The sequence below is a fragment of the Rhinolophus sinicus genome, chromosome 17, assembly GCF_057876585.1.
Source record: "Rhinolophus sinicus isolate RSI-liver-muscle chromosome 17, RSI-T2T, whole genome shotgun sequence".
Classification (NCBI taxonomy): Eukaryota; Metazoa; Chordata; class Mammalia; order Chiroptera; family Rhinolophidae; genus Rhinolophus; species Rhinolophus sinicus.
Genome location: NC_142517.1, coordinates 69,261,285 through 69,275,710, shown reverse-complemented (window position 1 = coordinate 69,275,710; position 14,426 = coordinate 69,261,285). Strand labels below are relative to the sequence as shown.

Below are 14,426 nucleotides of genomic sequence, written 5' to 3'. Positions count from 1 at the left end.
AGTATGTATCTTTGAAGGTCAACAACTCAAAGGTAAAATTACTCATGATATAGGAATATCAAAATCCCAAATTCAAAAATTCCCAATAGGGCAGCTGCAAAGGTAAAGGTAGGGAAGACATACTGATATCATGGCAATATGCTAGGAAAATAACACTGAATATCAGTATAACAGCATTCAAATGCTACAACAGCTAGCATTCCTTACAGTGCTAATAGATAGTCTCTTTTATAAATGGCTTTAAACTGGTTTCTATTTTACCCTTGGAAACAATAGAGACCAAGCAGAACATGTAAGAAGTAAAGTGGTAGAACACGGAGAAAAACATCAGCAAGGAAACTTGCGTTTTCCTTGGAAGAGCCAATGTCTGCATGCTACTGAGTAATGAAGATGTCTTCACATCTCTACTCCTTTCTAAGGGAGACAGCCTCACCCATGGATCCTACTAATGGGGCAGCCTTGGCTGCTGGGATTTATGCTCTGTGACCCCAGCCATCCCCACCTGCTTTGCCATAGTGGTAGGTCCTCTCCCCACTCCCTCTGCCAAAGGCAGCCAATCCTCAAGGCCGATGCCGTATGAGGCAGCCTGAAATGAGAAGTTCTATTCGGACAAGGATGAGCTGAGACGAGCAGATTATTTTTCTCAGATATTTAAACTAAGAGACACAGAAGAAAGATGCCAATGTGCCATGGACATCAGAAATTAAAGAACAATTATTATGGACCAAATAATAATAATTCTCACTATTGCACACTTACTATTATATATGCCTGGCACTTTTCTTTTATTGTGTCATATACTACTATTACTACTACTACTAATAATAATAGTAATCATAACAACAACAACCATAGCAGATAATATTTACCAAATACTTACTATGTGCCAGACTTTAAGTGCTTTACCAGCATAATCTCTTTTTTTCCCCAAAAAAGCACTGTTTTTATTTACAAAGGATCCTAACCACTTCGGTGGCAGGGGTGGGAGAGGTTTCTTATTCAATCCAGAGGCCTCCATAATGTCGCTCTGTTGTTACCAAACACACAGGCAGAGACGTCATGGATTTGGTAAACCAACTGCAATGTTTGGTGTCTGCTAGAGCAACAAGCTGAGCATCTATCTCTGCTTCTGTAAGAATCCCGAATTTAGGATTTTCAGCTGTAACTACTCCAACTTCCATTCCTGAAGGTTTAAAATCAACTGATAGAACAGTAGATAGGCATGTAATCTCAGTTTCCACTGTCTGTTCAAATGTCCAATCAAATTTCTTCTTCACTTTTTTTGCTAGAAAGCTGGTTGACTCAGTTTGTTCGACTCCTCCTGCAGTGGCTTGAAAGCCACAGTAGTAACCCACAGGATCACTTCTGTTTGCTTGAGGGCCTTGTTCTGCATCTACACCAGTTAAAATCATACAGCAAGCAAGACGCCTCATTTCAGTATTCTGCGTGCAGACTTGAGAAATATCAGCAATTCTCTGACACAGCAAGTCCACAGGAATCTCACAGCCATACTTGTATTTCCAATTTGCTGCCTCACAGAGTGCCTTCTGTACCTGGGACCTGCTGTCAGCTGTCATTCCTGTCATCACACACCAATGTTTTCCGTTATCTTGAATAAGTGAGTCACTGTGCTGGAATCCAGTAATTTGTCAGGTACTTTCTTCTGTGTGACAATTACTGCACAGTCTTTCCCTCTCACAGCTACGTATGTAAGGCCACCCTGGTTAATAGCCTTAAAAGCACATTCTGCTTGGCAGAGCCAACCCTCGGGTGAGAAAAGGGTAATGTGGTGGTCAAAACCAGCGCTGGAACCTTGCACATGTTGGTGCACTGACTGCTTCAAACACGGTCCTAGCATTATGTTTTTTAATCTTTATAACAACCAGGAGAGGGGAAGCATCTACTGTCATCACCATTTCCCGATGTGAGATAAAGGCTCAGAGCAGTTATACAATTTGCCTAACGTCAACCAGATCGATGCAAAGATTATCCTCATTTTAAAATAGGGAAACTGAGACTTGGAAAGGTTAAGTAACTGTCAAAGGTACTGAGTGAGTAAACGAAACTGAGACACAAACCCAGGTAGGCCTGAGTCCTAACGCTATTGCTCTGACCACGGTTCTAGACTGTCAGGTGGATGGTGAGCATGTGGAGGAAGCTGTTAGAAGGAGAGAGAGCAGACGCACAAAAAAGAATCAAAGGGGGGGCGCTGAATGGCTCAGTTGGTTAGAGCGCGAGCTCTTCACAACAAGGTTGCGGGTTCAATTCCTGCATGGGATGGTGGGCTGTGCCCCCTGCAACTAAGATTGAAAACGGCGACTGGACTTGGAGCTGAGCTACATTCTCCACAACTAGATTGAGAGACAACGATTGATGGGTCCTGGAAAAACACACTGTTCCCCAATATATCCCAATAAAAAAACTGAAAAACAAAAAACGAAGAAAGGATGATGACAGAGACGACAACATAGCCATACTTAAGCTGCTTCAAGTGGTACCCCAACCCCTGGCCTGGCTGTTCAGCTTTTCCTGAGCCCCATGCCACCTGTATTTTTTCAATAGTTTGCCTTTTCCCTCAGATGACTTGATTGCCTCAGCCTCGGGGCTGTGAAACCAAAGTAGTCCTCATTAGAAAAGTCTACACACCATTCTAGCCTTAACGTCCCTTTGTGGGGTGCCTCAAAATGGTTACCAATACACCTAACTACCTGACAAGCATAAAACAGAGTCTGGACCATAACAGACAGTTGATCTAGGTGAGGGTTGTCATCTAACCAAAAGGAAACAAAGAGAATTCTGAAGACTGACCTCCTGGACATGCTTTCCAATGTCCTTCCTGCTTCTTACAATAAACACAGCCCAGCACTGCCCTCACTTTCACAAATTCTGCCTTTGTTTCTCTCCTTTTAATGTGACTTTCTGAGTTGTCACAGGAAATTCTCTCTCTGCTCTTGTCAGAGACATAAATAAAGGGCAATTCAAACTAGCCTTCCACTCTGAGCTTTATACTTGCCTGGGATTTTTTTATTCCCCAACTGTCATAAGAAAACCTCTTCTCCAGTTCAAGTGGAAAAAGAAAACTCATTTGACAGCATAAAAAAAAACTCACCTCTATCTAAAAATCAAATATCATTAAATGATCAGGCAGTCTGATACACACATTACACACAATATAAACAAATACGAACTGAATGTTTTGGCCTTTTGAGTAAATTCACAGTTAAGTCTTGGCACAGGCATTTCTTTATCTTGTTTTTAAGTTACAATGAGCAGGATTCGCCCTATATCCTCTTATGGGATTCCCCTAGCTGGATGATCCAACTGGAATAAAGGAGATCCAATACTATTTGCATCATGAGTTAAACAAACAGGAAATCTACAGAAGAGCCCAACATCAAAATTATGTATGCCTACATGATTACAGCTGCTCACAGAAGGGGGAAAAGAGGTAAACTAAGATGAATTAATTTACAGCACTAGTCTCCCCTGAATGCATGGTCTTAATAACGGTTGGGGGCAAAAAAGCTTTCTGTATCCTAAGTTGCACTGCAACACAAAGGCCTGAACATGAAAAAAAATAACAAAAAGTAAGAATCTTAAGATCTTTACCTTGTTCATTGTTTCCTCCATTAAGCAGGAGTTCATCATTTTGCCTTTTCAACTCTGTTATATACTTAAAGGCTTGGTCCAAGATCATATTCTTGCTCTGCCAAAGAAAATTAACCATTTAAAAGTTTCACTGAAGGGTCAGAACTTTCCAGAAGAAACTTAAAGTTTTGGTTTTATCACATATATGTGATAGGTTATCTTTTACATTTTTAAAAAGGCATCATATTTAAAAACTTCTACTGCTCATCTTTCATTTACTAAGTATTTATTGAGCATCTACTATATGTCAGGCTCTAGTCTAAGCACCAGGGATATAGTAAACAAAACAGAAAAGTTCCTGACCTTGAGGAATTTTACATATATATATATATATATATTTATTATATATATATATATATATACATATACATTGTGTGTATATATATGTGTGTGTATATATATAACACATATAATATATATGCGCATATATTACACAATGTGTATACATTATATAAATAATGCACACACACACACATTCATACGAGGGTGCCAAAAAAATGTACATACATTTTAAGAAAGGAAAACTGTATTAAAACTGTAATACTCAATATATAACGATAACAAAAGATGAATACAAGTCACGTTTTACTTCTGCAATTACAAGAGGTGCTCAGAGTGGTTACCATCAGCATCTAGACACTTCTGATTATAGTGAACTACTGTTTGAGCAACGTTGACCAAAGTTGCAAAGACTTGTATACATTTTTTTGGCACCCCCAGTATATTTATGTGAAATTAAGTGGTGATAAGTGCTATGAAGAAAAATAAAGCAGAGTAAGGAGGGGTCAGATAGATGGCAGAGGTTACGTTGTGCTATGGACTGAATGTTTGTGTCCCCCTGCAATTCATGTTGAAACACTGATCACTGATGTGATGATATTTGGAGAGGGGGCCTTTGGAAGCTAATTAGGTCACGAGTGTAGACCCCTCATAAATGCGATCAGTGTCTTTCGAAGACAAGACATGAGAGAGGTGATCACTCTCTCTCTGTCATGTGAGGACATAACCAGGAAGACAGCTCATACCAGGAACTGCCCCAGCTGACACCTTGCTCTTGGACTTCCCAGCCTCCAGAACTGTGAGAAATACATTTTAGTTGTTTAAGTCCCCCAGTCTGTTATTTTCCTTATGACAGCCTCCAATGACTAAGACACTGCTATAATCTATTTTTGCAGGGAGGTCGGGGAAGGCCTCTCTGTAAGGTGACATTCGATCACAGACCTGAAGGAAGAAGTATCTGGAGGGTTCAGGGAGCAGAAGCGACAAGAGCAAAGGTGCTCAGGCAGGGTTCTGTGTGGCGTGTTGGAGGAACAGTGAGGAGGTGAGAGGCTGCAGCAAAGTATATAGTGGAAGAGGAGGAGAAGAGACCAAGGAAGGCCTTCAAGACCATGTAAACATTTTAGATTCTAATGTTATTCTTTACTCTGTCAACCACAACTACAAGCTATTCCAAATAATAGGATGAGAAAACAATGTCACTGGATTGTGCGTTGGTGTCATGCTCCCAGCATATTCCATTCCTAAGCTTTTCAAAAAGATTGCATTTTATGTCAGTGTCCCTTTATTCTTTATTCTTAATTAACAATTTTTAAAATTGTAAACATAACGTTCATATGGCAAAAAAATATAAATAATATTAAGGGATATATAATGAAAACTAACAATCCTTTTGGCTTTAACTCTCCAGATCTCCTTCCAGAGGCAACCACTGTAAAATTACTTGTGTATCCTTCCAGAAACAGTCTGTGCCGATCTATATATGTGTATATTCTTTAAACCAGACAGAAGGATATTATAAACAGTATGTTATGTTATTTTTTTAATTTAAAAATATACCTTGGGCCGGCCCGGTGGCTCAGGCAGTTAGAGCTCCATGCTCCTAACTCTGAAGGCTGCCGGTTCGATTCCCACATGGGCCAGTGGGCTCTCAACCACAAGGCTGCCAGTTCAATTCCTTGACTCCCACAAGGGATGGTGGGCTCCACCCCCTGCAACTATAAATGGCAACTGGACCTGGAGCTGAGCTGCGCCCTCCACAACTAAGACTGAAAGGACAACAACTTGACTTGGAAAAAAGTCCTGGAAGTACACACTGTTCCCCAATAAAGTCCTGTTCCCCTTCCCCAATAAAATATATATATATATATCTTGGAGATATTGCCATACAGCACTTAAGATATCTGTATCTATGTTATACTTTCTTTCTTTCTTTCTTTTTTTTTTTTTTTTTAAAGATTTTATTGGGGAAGGGGAACAGGACTTTATTGGGGAACAGTGTGCACTTCCAGGACTTTTCTCCAAGTCAAGTTGTTGTCCTTTCAATCTTAGTTGTGGAGGGTGCCATTCAGCTTCAAGTTGTTGTCCTTTCAGTCTTAGTTGTGGAGGGCGCAGCTCAGCTCCAGGTCCAGTTGCCGTTACTAGTTGCAGGGGGCACAGCCCACCATCCCTTGCGAGAGTCGAACTGGCAAGCTTGTGGTTGAGAGGACGCGCTCCAACCAACTGAGCCATCCGGGAGCTCAGCGGCAGCTCAGCTCAAGGTGCCGTGTTCAATCTCAGTTGCTTAGTTGCAGGGGGCAGAGCCCACCATCCCTTGCGGGACTCGAGGAATTGAACCGGCAGCCTTGTGGTTGAGAGCCCACTGGCACATGTGGAATCGAACCGGCAGCCTTCGGAGTTAGGAGCATGGAGCTCTAACCGCCTGAGCCACCGGGCCGGCCCCTATGTTATACTTTCTAAAGGCTGTATTTGTTATTTCATTTCATTTATTTTATTATCAGTGTATTACTCATAAATATTTAAGCTGTGTCAGAAGCATTTTGGTTTTTTATTCTTCAGTTATTAAAAACACTGCAGTGCATGTTTAACTTCTACTCCAGTATGTACATTATTAAATATCTCTAGTACTTTATCAAATAGCTCTTTAAACGCAGGAATCAGTGATTTAGGACTTTGTTTAGCAAGTTACTATTCTGGGGCCCTTAGAACGAGCACCCAGAGAGACCCAATATCCCCCAGGAAAACAATTTAGAGAGAGAAAACTGATCCTGTCCTGTTTTAAAGCAAGAGTGGAGACAAAGGCAGAACCTGACGATACCCACCTACTGCCTCCCTGCTGAGGTGGGGGTGGGGACATGGACCCACGGTGAAGAAAATCTACTTGGCCTCTGAGAGCCACACACTGACTTCCATTGCATACTCTAGGACACAAAGGAAGTAAAATGACTACAAGTTCCTTTCAGAAAAACTTGTAGGAATGAAAGCCAAGAGAGGAAAATCAGATTTTACTAGGCAAACACCAATATTTAGTGAGCAGCTACTTTACACTGAGATGTGGAAGAAGAAAAACAGTCAGAAGACATGGTGCCTGCCCTTAAATTTGCTATACTGTTAAAGAAACAGAAAGTACATCTTTAAAAAGACTAAAACACATTTATGCAAGACTAAGTATCCCCCTGCAGGGCAGAATGAAAAAAAAACTGAAGTGTAAGATGTTTCTGAGGGAGATAGTGTTGAGAAGCCAGCAAACTGATCTGGTCCTCCAAAAGCCTGACAAGTTCAGGGCTGGGAAGCTCCAGCTACCACGGAAGGTGGGCTGAGGTACGGGGTTAAAATTGAGGAGAATGGTGGGAAAGACTCTTTCTATGCAGCAATAAGAACCAACCCCCACACACACATTCTATGCAGCTGGATGACTTCCCCTTTCTGCCCCAACCACAGGAGACAAGATTGTTTTCTGTGAAATGTGAACCATAAAATTTCAGTCTCAGGGAGACTTGGCACAGAAATGAACAAGATGAGGCTCCTGAGTGAAAACAGGGAGTAAAGTAACTCTGCCTCCTACAGCATGAGACTCTGCAGCACCCATTTCCTTGACCCAGCTCCCAGGTAATGGCAACTAGCCGCAAACTCCTGTTGCCACTATTCCTACTCCTAGGTAGGGGGCTAAAGGATTCTGTTCTGGAAAATAAAATAAAAATTAATAGCTATCCCAAAACAAAAAAAGCTACAAATACTGACATTTTTGAGTTTTACAACAACAACACTAGTTCACCCACTAATCACTCAATAGTTAGGGCCACCTACAGACAAGCCTAGTCAATCAGCTATTTAATGCCTCATGCTCAAATATGAAAAAACAACTAAGTATCACTAAACATTTAAGGAAAGTCTCCAAAAAGAAAGAGAAAACATCAAGACAAAGGGGAAAAAAAGGAAATCAGAAGAAATAAAGACAACACAGAAAATAGAAGAAAACTTAAAAAAAACAAATCCTATAAAACATTCTCAGAGATGAGATGATATTGCATACATGAAACAAACACGTGGTATGTAAAGAAACAAAAAGAATAAGGAAAAAGACTCTTGGATATTAAAAATATGAAAGCTGAAATTAAAAACAGAACAGTTGGAAGAGACCAACCAATTGAGATAGAAAAAGAAGGGTAGAGGGTTCCAGAAATAAAGTCTCAAAGGAAAAAAAAGGAAAAATGGAAATTATGTGGTATATTTGAGTGTGTCAAAACTGTACTAAGAGACTGTTGGAAGTGTGGAAAAAATTAAAGATAGGTATATAGAAAATTAAGCACATGAAAAACAATGAGGTAATTATTAACTCCAAAAAAGCTAAAGTTACATATGTAATAAAATATAATTTAGTACACTCCTTGGCTCAACCATAAACAACATTTATAGTCTTAATAACAGAGAAATCGAATACCGATTTAATAAAAAGTTGTGGTAGAATTATATTGGGAGGATTAGACAAAGGGAAACCAACGGAAAAACATAACAGGAGGTCAATAGATAAAACATAAAGTCGAAAATAAGATACATTAATGTATGCGTGTTATTTCAAAATATGAAGGTAAATACCAGAAGAAACAGGTGAGAATGATTGCTTCTACAGGGCTATATTAGAATCGGGAAGCAGTAAACAGGAGACTAATGTTTGTTGTTTTAAGCTTTTTAGTACTATTTGCTATGTGTATATATTAACTTAATTAAAAATTAATTTTAAAAGGCTAACACAAATTCTGATATCCCACTACAATGGAATACTATAAGAAGGAAGGAAGTCATATGAGGAAAGGTATGTACAACCAAAAGTCTACTGTGTACCACTGAGTAAAAATGACAAAGCAGGTTATGAAACTATACAGATATATTCGTAAAGCAATGTCTGGAGAGATGTGTAACAACATTTTTAATAGTAGTTATAACTTCGGAATGGGATGTCAATTTATTTTTTAAACTTTTTTATGTCTTCCACATTGTTTCCATTTTTATTGTTTTGTTTTATTTTCAGTGAGCACACTTTATCCTCACTTATCAAAAGAAAAAAGCTATCTTCATTAGGGAAAACTGTCAGCTTTAAAACACTGAGATTTAAGCACTAGTGGAGATGGAGAGTAAAATAAAGAAGAGATCCATAGAAAATTCTAAGTAAGAATTTAAGATAGTAAAGGACATGATTGGCAGAAAATTTAAAACATGCCTGGTAAATACAGTGGGACATATGTAAACATAATCATGGGACTGAGTAATTTATGATCTTAAAGATCTAGAAATTATATGGTCCATTTGATCATGTAGAAAACTATAGTGGAAGACTGTTGGAAGCGTGGGAAGAATTAAACATAGGTATATAGAAAATTAAGCAAATGAAAAACAACGAGGCAATTATTAACTCCAAAAAACTATTAATGACAGGGAAGAAAAATAATCATCTGAGCGGAGAAACCACAGGAATTATCTGTTCACAAGTTATGAATGAAAATATGAATGGACTTCTTACCTGCTTCAGTGCAGGGGAACATGGGATCAGCTCTCCTATTCTGTTAATCCCAGCATTGATTTTTTTCTTCCTATGCCTTTCCACTAGAGAAAAAAAAAGTCCATTTATCAAACTTTATAGTACTACAGCTAAATTGCTTCATTCTCCCTGGGTAAAGAAATTTTAAGTTAAGAAAATCTAATCAAACAGTATCTACTAAAGACTAACTATAAAAAGATTTCTAAAAATGCCATATTTTAAGTCAGTGTTAGTGGAAACTGATATAAACAATACTTTTATTAGCACCTTACAGAATGTGGTCTACAATAACTGAATTCAAATTATAAACAGAAATTGTTAATATTACATTACTATTAGGCCATTATCATATTATATTTCAAGTAATTACTAGAGATTTTAACTAAATTTCAAGAACCAACTAATAAGCTAAATTACTAGAAAGCTAACTCTTTTATAGCAGATAGGCAATTGAGACCTTTCTAGACAGATTAAAGAGCCTTAAAAGACCTTTTAAGGGCGGCCAGATGGCTCAGTTGGGTAGAGTGCAAGCTCTGAACAACAGGGTTGCCAGTTTGATTCCCACATGGGCCCGTGAGCTGCGCCCTCCACAACTAGATTGCAAACAACGGCTTGAACTTGGAGCTGAGCCACCAGTGGGTGACCAGTTCACTCAGTGGTTAGAGCGTGGTGCTCAAAACACCAAGGTCGCCAATTCGAGTCCCACATGGGTCAGTGAGCTGCACTCTCCACAACTAGATTGAAAAACAATGACTTGACATCCTGGAAAAACACACTGTTCCCCAATATTCCCCAATTAAAAAAAAAAAAATTAGTTCATATAACCAAAAAAGATTAGATTTAACTCACAGGGCAAAAAGAGCAAAGCAATAAAGTACAGCTCACCCTTCTTCTGCATTCTCTAACAATGTTGTTATCTGAGAGTAGATTTTTTAATGTGTGAAGGTAAAACAAAAAAAAGTCATTAAGACTCTTTACCCATAGTGATAAAGGGGAATTCAAAGGCAATATGAATTCCCTTTCTGGGAAACAATAATATCCCACCAATGTTCAACACATCTCTCTATAGGTAAAATTTCCCCCAGGATCTTTTCCTTAAGGAAAGGATGATGTCATTTATAGAGTAATAGAAATTAACTCCTAATTTTTATTTTTCAGATCTGATTGCAGACCCTGATGGAAAATAAAATGTTATAAAATGTACCAAATCGTAAATGTATGCATAATTAATTCTATTAATATATGTTTATCTGGCCTTGGTCTATCATTTTGATGTTTGAGATAAAATCAGATATTTATTTTCTACATTTCTTCCTATAATTGAGGATTCCACAAATTAATTTAAAACTGTTCACATTTCAAGTACCTTTAAGATCTACAGCCTGTTGCTCATCTCTTCCCTATTCCTCTAGGCAGCCAGCCCCCTCTGGAATCTTGGCAAACACACATACTCTTCATTTTATTTAGGAGGAGTATATCTGGAATTCCTCAGCGGGTGAAATCACTTAAAACACTAGCTCCAAGGGTACATTAATCCTTAAATTATCTAAATAGATGATGAATCAGAAGACGATAAGCAAGTCATCTTCATGAGACTCAGGGGTGTTTTGTCAATTAAAAACAATAAAAGAATACTTTGTTAAAATATGATGAATAATGATTTGATGTTTGTAACATAAAAACTTATAATCAACTGCAGTATAATTTCATTTGAATGCAAAAAATGTTAACAAATAAAATTTGAATTGTTGTATCTACCTGCATTGTGGGTCTCCCGGTTTTTCTTTCTGAAACAAAAAGTATAGATAAAAGGAACATGAAAATAATGGGAAAACATTTTCACTACTTTATATTTTGAGAACCAAAAAAAATAAATTTTACAAATCTGTATTTGTAGCACCAATAAGAAACCATCTAAAGAAAAATTTTCTCAATATATATTATGGTATGAAAACTTAACTGCAGATATATCAATATAAATTTAGAATCCACAATTTCTGAAAGTAACTGTAATTCTCTATTTTTCTAAACCCAGAAGTCATTAATTGGGAAGTAAACCAATCACTGAAAACTATTTGAAAAAGGTAATTAAGGAGCTAGTCAACTCTCAAAGTGTTATGCCAAATAGTGCCTTCTGATGCTTGCCCTGGCACCTGGCCTGTTGTGGGGGTTCGTGTGTAAAGGAGGCAAGCAACAGTAGAGAGGAAACTTGAAATCCCCAGGGAAGGAAATGTGGCAGCCACCAGCAACCATGCACTAACAACTGTCATCATTTAAACCATCTTTTGCATTTATGTACCTTACGTTGTCCAAACTCTTAAATTTTCTTAAAAGTTAACCTACTATAAAAATATCGATTTTCCCTTTCATGTACAATTAATCAATACACTAGCATTCTTTAATAGCTATTTGATAAGGAAAGAGAATAGCAATTTTAATATTAATGAAAGCATTGCCTGTGCAATTCTAATCAGAAACATTGGCCAAAATGCTAGAAACCCAGAAGGGGTGTTATACATAGAACCAGAAATAATACTGTATGATGTGCATATTGGCAATAATGGTTTCTAAAGTCACTAACACTGAATGTTTATTCAAACTGACTTCAGCCCAAGTGAATTTAAGATCTACAAAGACCAATACTGTGTAAAGTAAAAATTTCAGGAGAAATTAAACATTTAAAATAGATTTGGTATTATACTATTTTAAATACCGATTGACATTTTACTTGTTACGCTGCTGGTAGGATAAGAAGGACAGGTAAATTTTAACTATGTACCCCTTTCCATAAATTTATTCCTATTTATCCACACATATTTTTGAAGAGTAGTGGTCTTCTAGGCATCCAAATGAAAATTCTCTCAGGACCACCTATTTAACAAAGTAGGGACTCATTCTTATTTTCCGAAACTATTTTATTTTTGGACTGTGGTTTCATACCTGTGCTGCTTTTTTGGAGGAATCTCATTCTCTGTCATTTCTGGCATGGTTACAATGATAGGAACCTACAAGGCATAGAAAGACATACCAGAAAGTTTAAATTCATTACAGTATCTTGGAGAAGTTGATTAATAGAAATTTGGTTTGAATACCAAAATGCTAAAAAATAGAAGTGACATCATGAAAGCACTGCATTAGGTATTGTGGATAGAAAAATGTGTAAAACAACAGAACAAAAAATATTACAACTAGATGGAGAACATGGTGAATGTCAAATGTGAGGTGTAGCCAGAAAGTGCTTGAGAAGACTGGATAGAGAAAAATCGTTATTGGGCTTGGAAATGAAGAAAAGCTTAATTAAAGTATTTAATTAAGGATTTAAGCAACACCTAGAAAGACAAGTGAAACATACTTGAGTGGGGAGAGTTTGTTCTTTGTTCATGATACTGTTTGTTCATGACACAAAATTTAAACTAGAACAATGGTCCCCCTCTCTGAACACAGAACAAATAAAAGTGACAACCAGACAAACATGCAATATTCCAAATATGGGAGCAAGCATTCAGTCATTCACTCATTTGCTAGGCTTCTTTCATTTCAAACCGCTAGAAGTCTTACATTATCATTTGAGTCATTAAAATCTGACTACAAGTAGGAAAATTCTATTTATATTTAAAGTATCATGGTACTGAAGAATATATGTACTATAAGGAAATATACACATTTGCCAAAAAATCCTGACAGCAAACACATTAAAATATTAATCATAGTTATATAAGGCCAGCAATATGAAAGGTGATGTCCTTTCTCTTCTCTGATTTTCAAATATTTCATGATGAAAACTTTAATGCTTTTAAATCCCAGGGATGACAGCCTTTCAAAAGAGGTGAAGTTGGGCTACCTCTTCTGAGGACATGCAAGTGTGGTTTCCCATTTTCTCTCTGAGATAGAAAGAAGGCAGCAAGGATGGAATTGGAAGTCTGCATAACTTTAAAATCTGGTTCTGCCATTTCCTAGCTGTGAGGTCCTGAGCAAGTTATATATCCTCTTGGAACTTCAGATGTTTCATCTACAAAATGGATCACAATTACAATGTCTAGATCATTGGGTTGTTTCTCGAAAGGAATGAAATAATGCAGGGAGAGCACATCAGCACGGTGCCTAGCAGTAAGAAGAATTCAATAAATGTTAGCTATGAATATTAATGAGGTAGTTCAGGTTAAGGCCTTAGCCCTGGGAAGGAGGGGAGGGCCCTGGGAAATAAGTAGAAGTGAATGCAGACAAGGTGATGCAGAAAGTACTGACTGAAGCATCCTGAGGAGAAATGTGCTCTCAAGACTAATTTCCAGCAGCTTATTCCACCTTCTCCCTAACATCTGTGAAGGTACATACCTGCCTAAAAGCAACACGCTCACATTAGGTAAGCATATAATGATAAATATGGGACAGGTGAGTAAATAAATCCTTGTCACCTTTCTCATCCAAGGGTTTGCAGAATTTCTTCACTTTTGATTCCTGGCTTCCAGTGCCTCCCGTTTCTGATCCAAATCTATCATCTTCTGCCAGAAGATGGTCTATAAGTTATGTTTTCTTCTTACTACACAAGAGAAAAATCAATGAATGTTTATAGCAGCATGTAAAATAAGGATTGGCAACCTAGGACGTGCAGGCAGATTTTCAGTGGCATATAGGATGATCCTGAATTCCCACCACCATTGCAAAATAATGGATGTAGCTGCTTTCAAAAGTCACTTTACAATGGCTTCCCCATGCTCCACCCTCACAATGATAGTAGTACTGCAGCCACTGGATGGTCAGTCCCCAGGAGGCGATTCTCTCCCTTCTCTTACACACACTCACTATCCCTCAGGCTCTCATCTTCCACCTAGCTCTTACACTAAGATCTGTCTTTAATTACAAAATTATCTTTCCTTCGATCTCTTACTCCCCCTTCTCTCTTGTGTGATTGTAAACCAAAATGAATTTTAGACTGCAATAAAGAAAATCATCTAGTATTTGAGCAAAA

General features: G+C 37.9%; 1 protein-coding gene and 1 pseudogene across 2 annotated transcripts in view; both read right to left on the bottom strand.

Annotated features, from left to right (window-relative positions):
* Window positions 1–14,426, bottom strand: part of USF3 (upstream transcription factor family member 3) — a 42,636-nt gene that overhangs the window by 12,213 nt on the left and 15,997 nt on the right. Inside the window, exons 2-6 of one of the 2 annotated variants that reach the window (XM_074331741.2) lie at window positions 13,873–13,997; window positions 12,401–12,465; window positions 11,219–11,247; window positions 9,443–9,525; window positions 3,610–3,706 (exon numbers count right to left, since the gene is read on the bottom strand). In XM_074331741.2, the coding sequence (XP_074187842.2) occupies window positions 3,610–3,706; window positions 9,443–9,525; window positions 11,219–11,247; window positions 12,401–12,465; window positions 13,873–13,881 (283 nt within the window). In that variant the 5' untranslated portion in view covers window positions 13,882–13,997. Of the gene's footprint in view, window positions 1–3,609; window positions 3,707–9,442; window positions 9,526–11,218; window positions 11,248–12,400; window positions 12,466–13,872; window positions 13,998–14,426 lie in introns of those variants that run through there. The other variant, XM_074331744.2, reaches the window with a different exon arrangement.
* On the bottom strand, window positions 500–3,601 carry LOC109448987 (proteasome subunit alpha type-6 pseudogene; annotated as a pseudogene).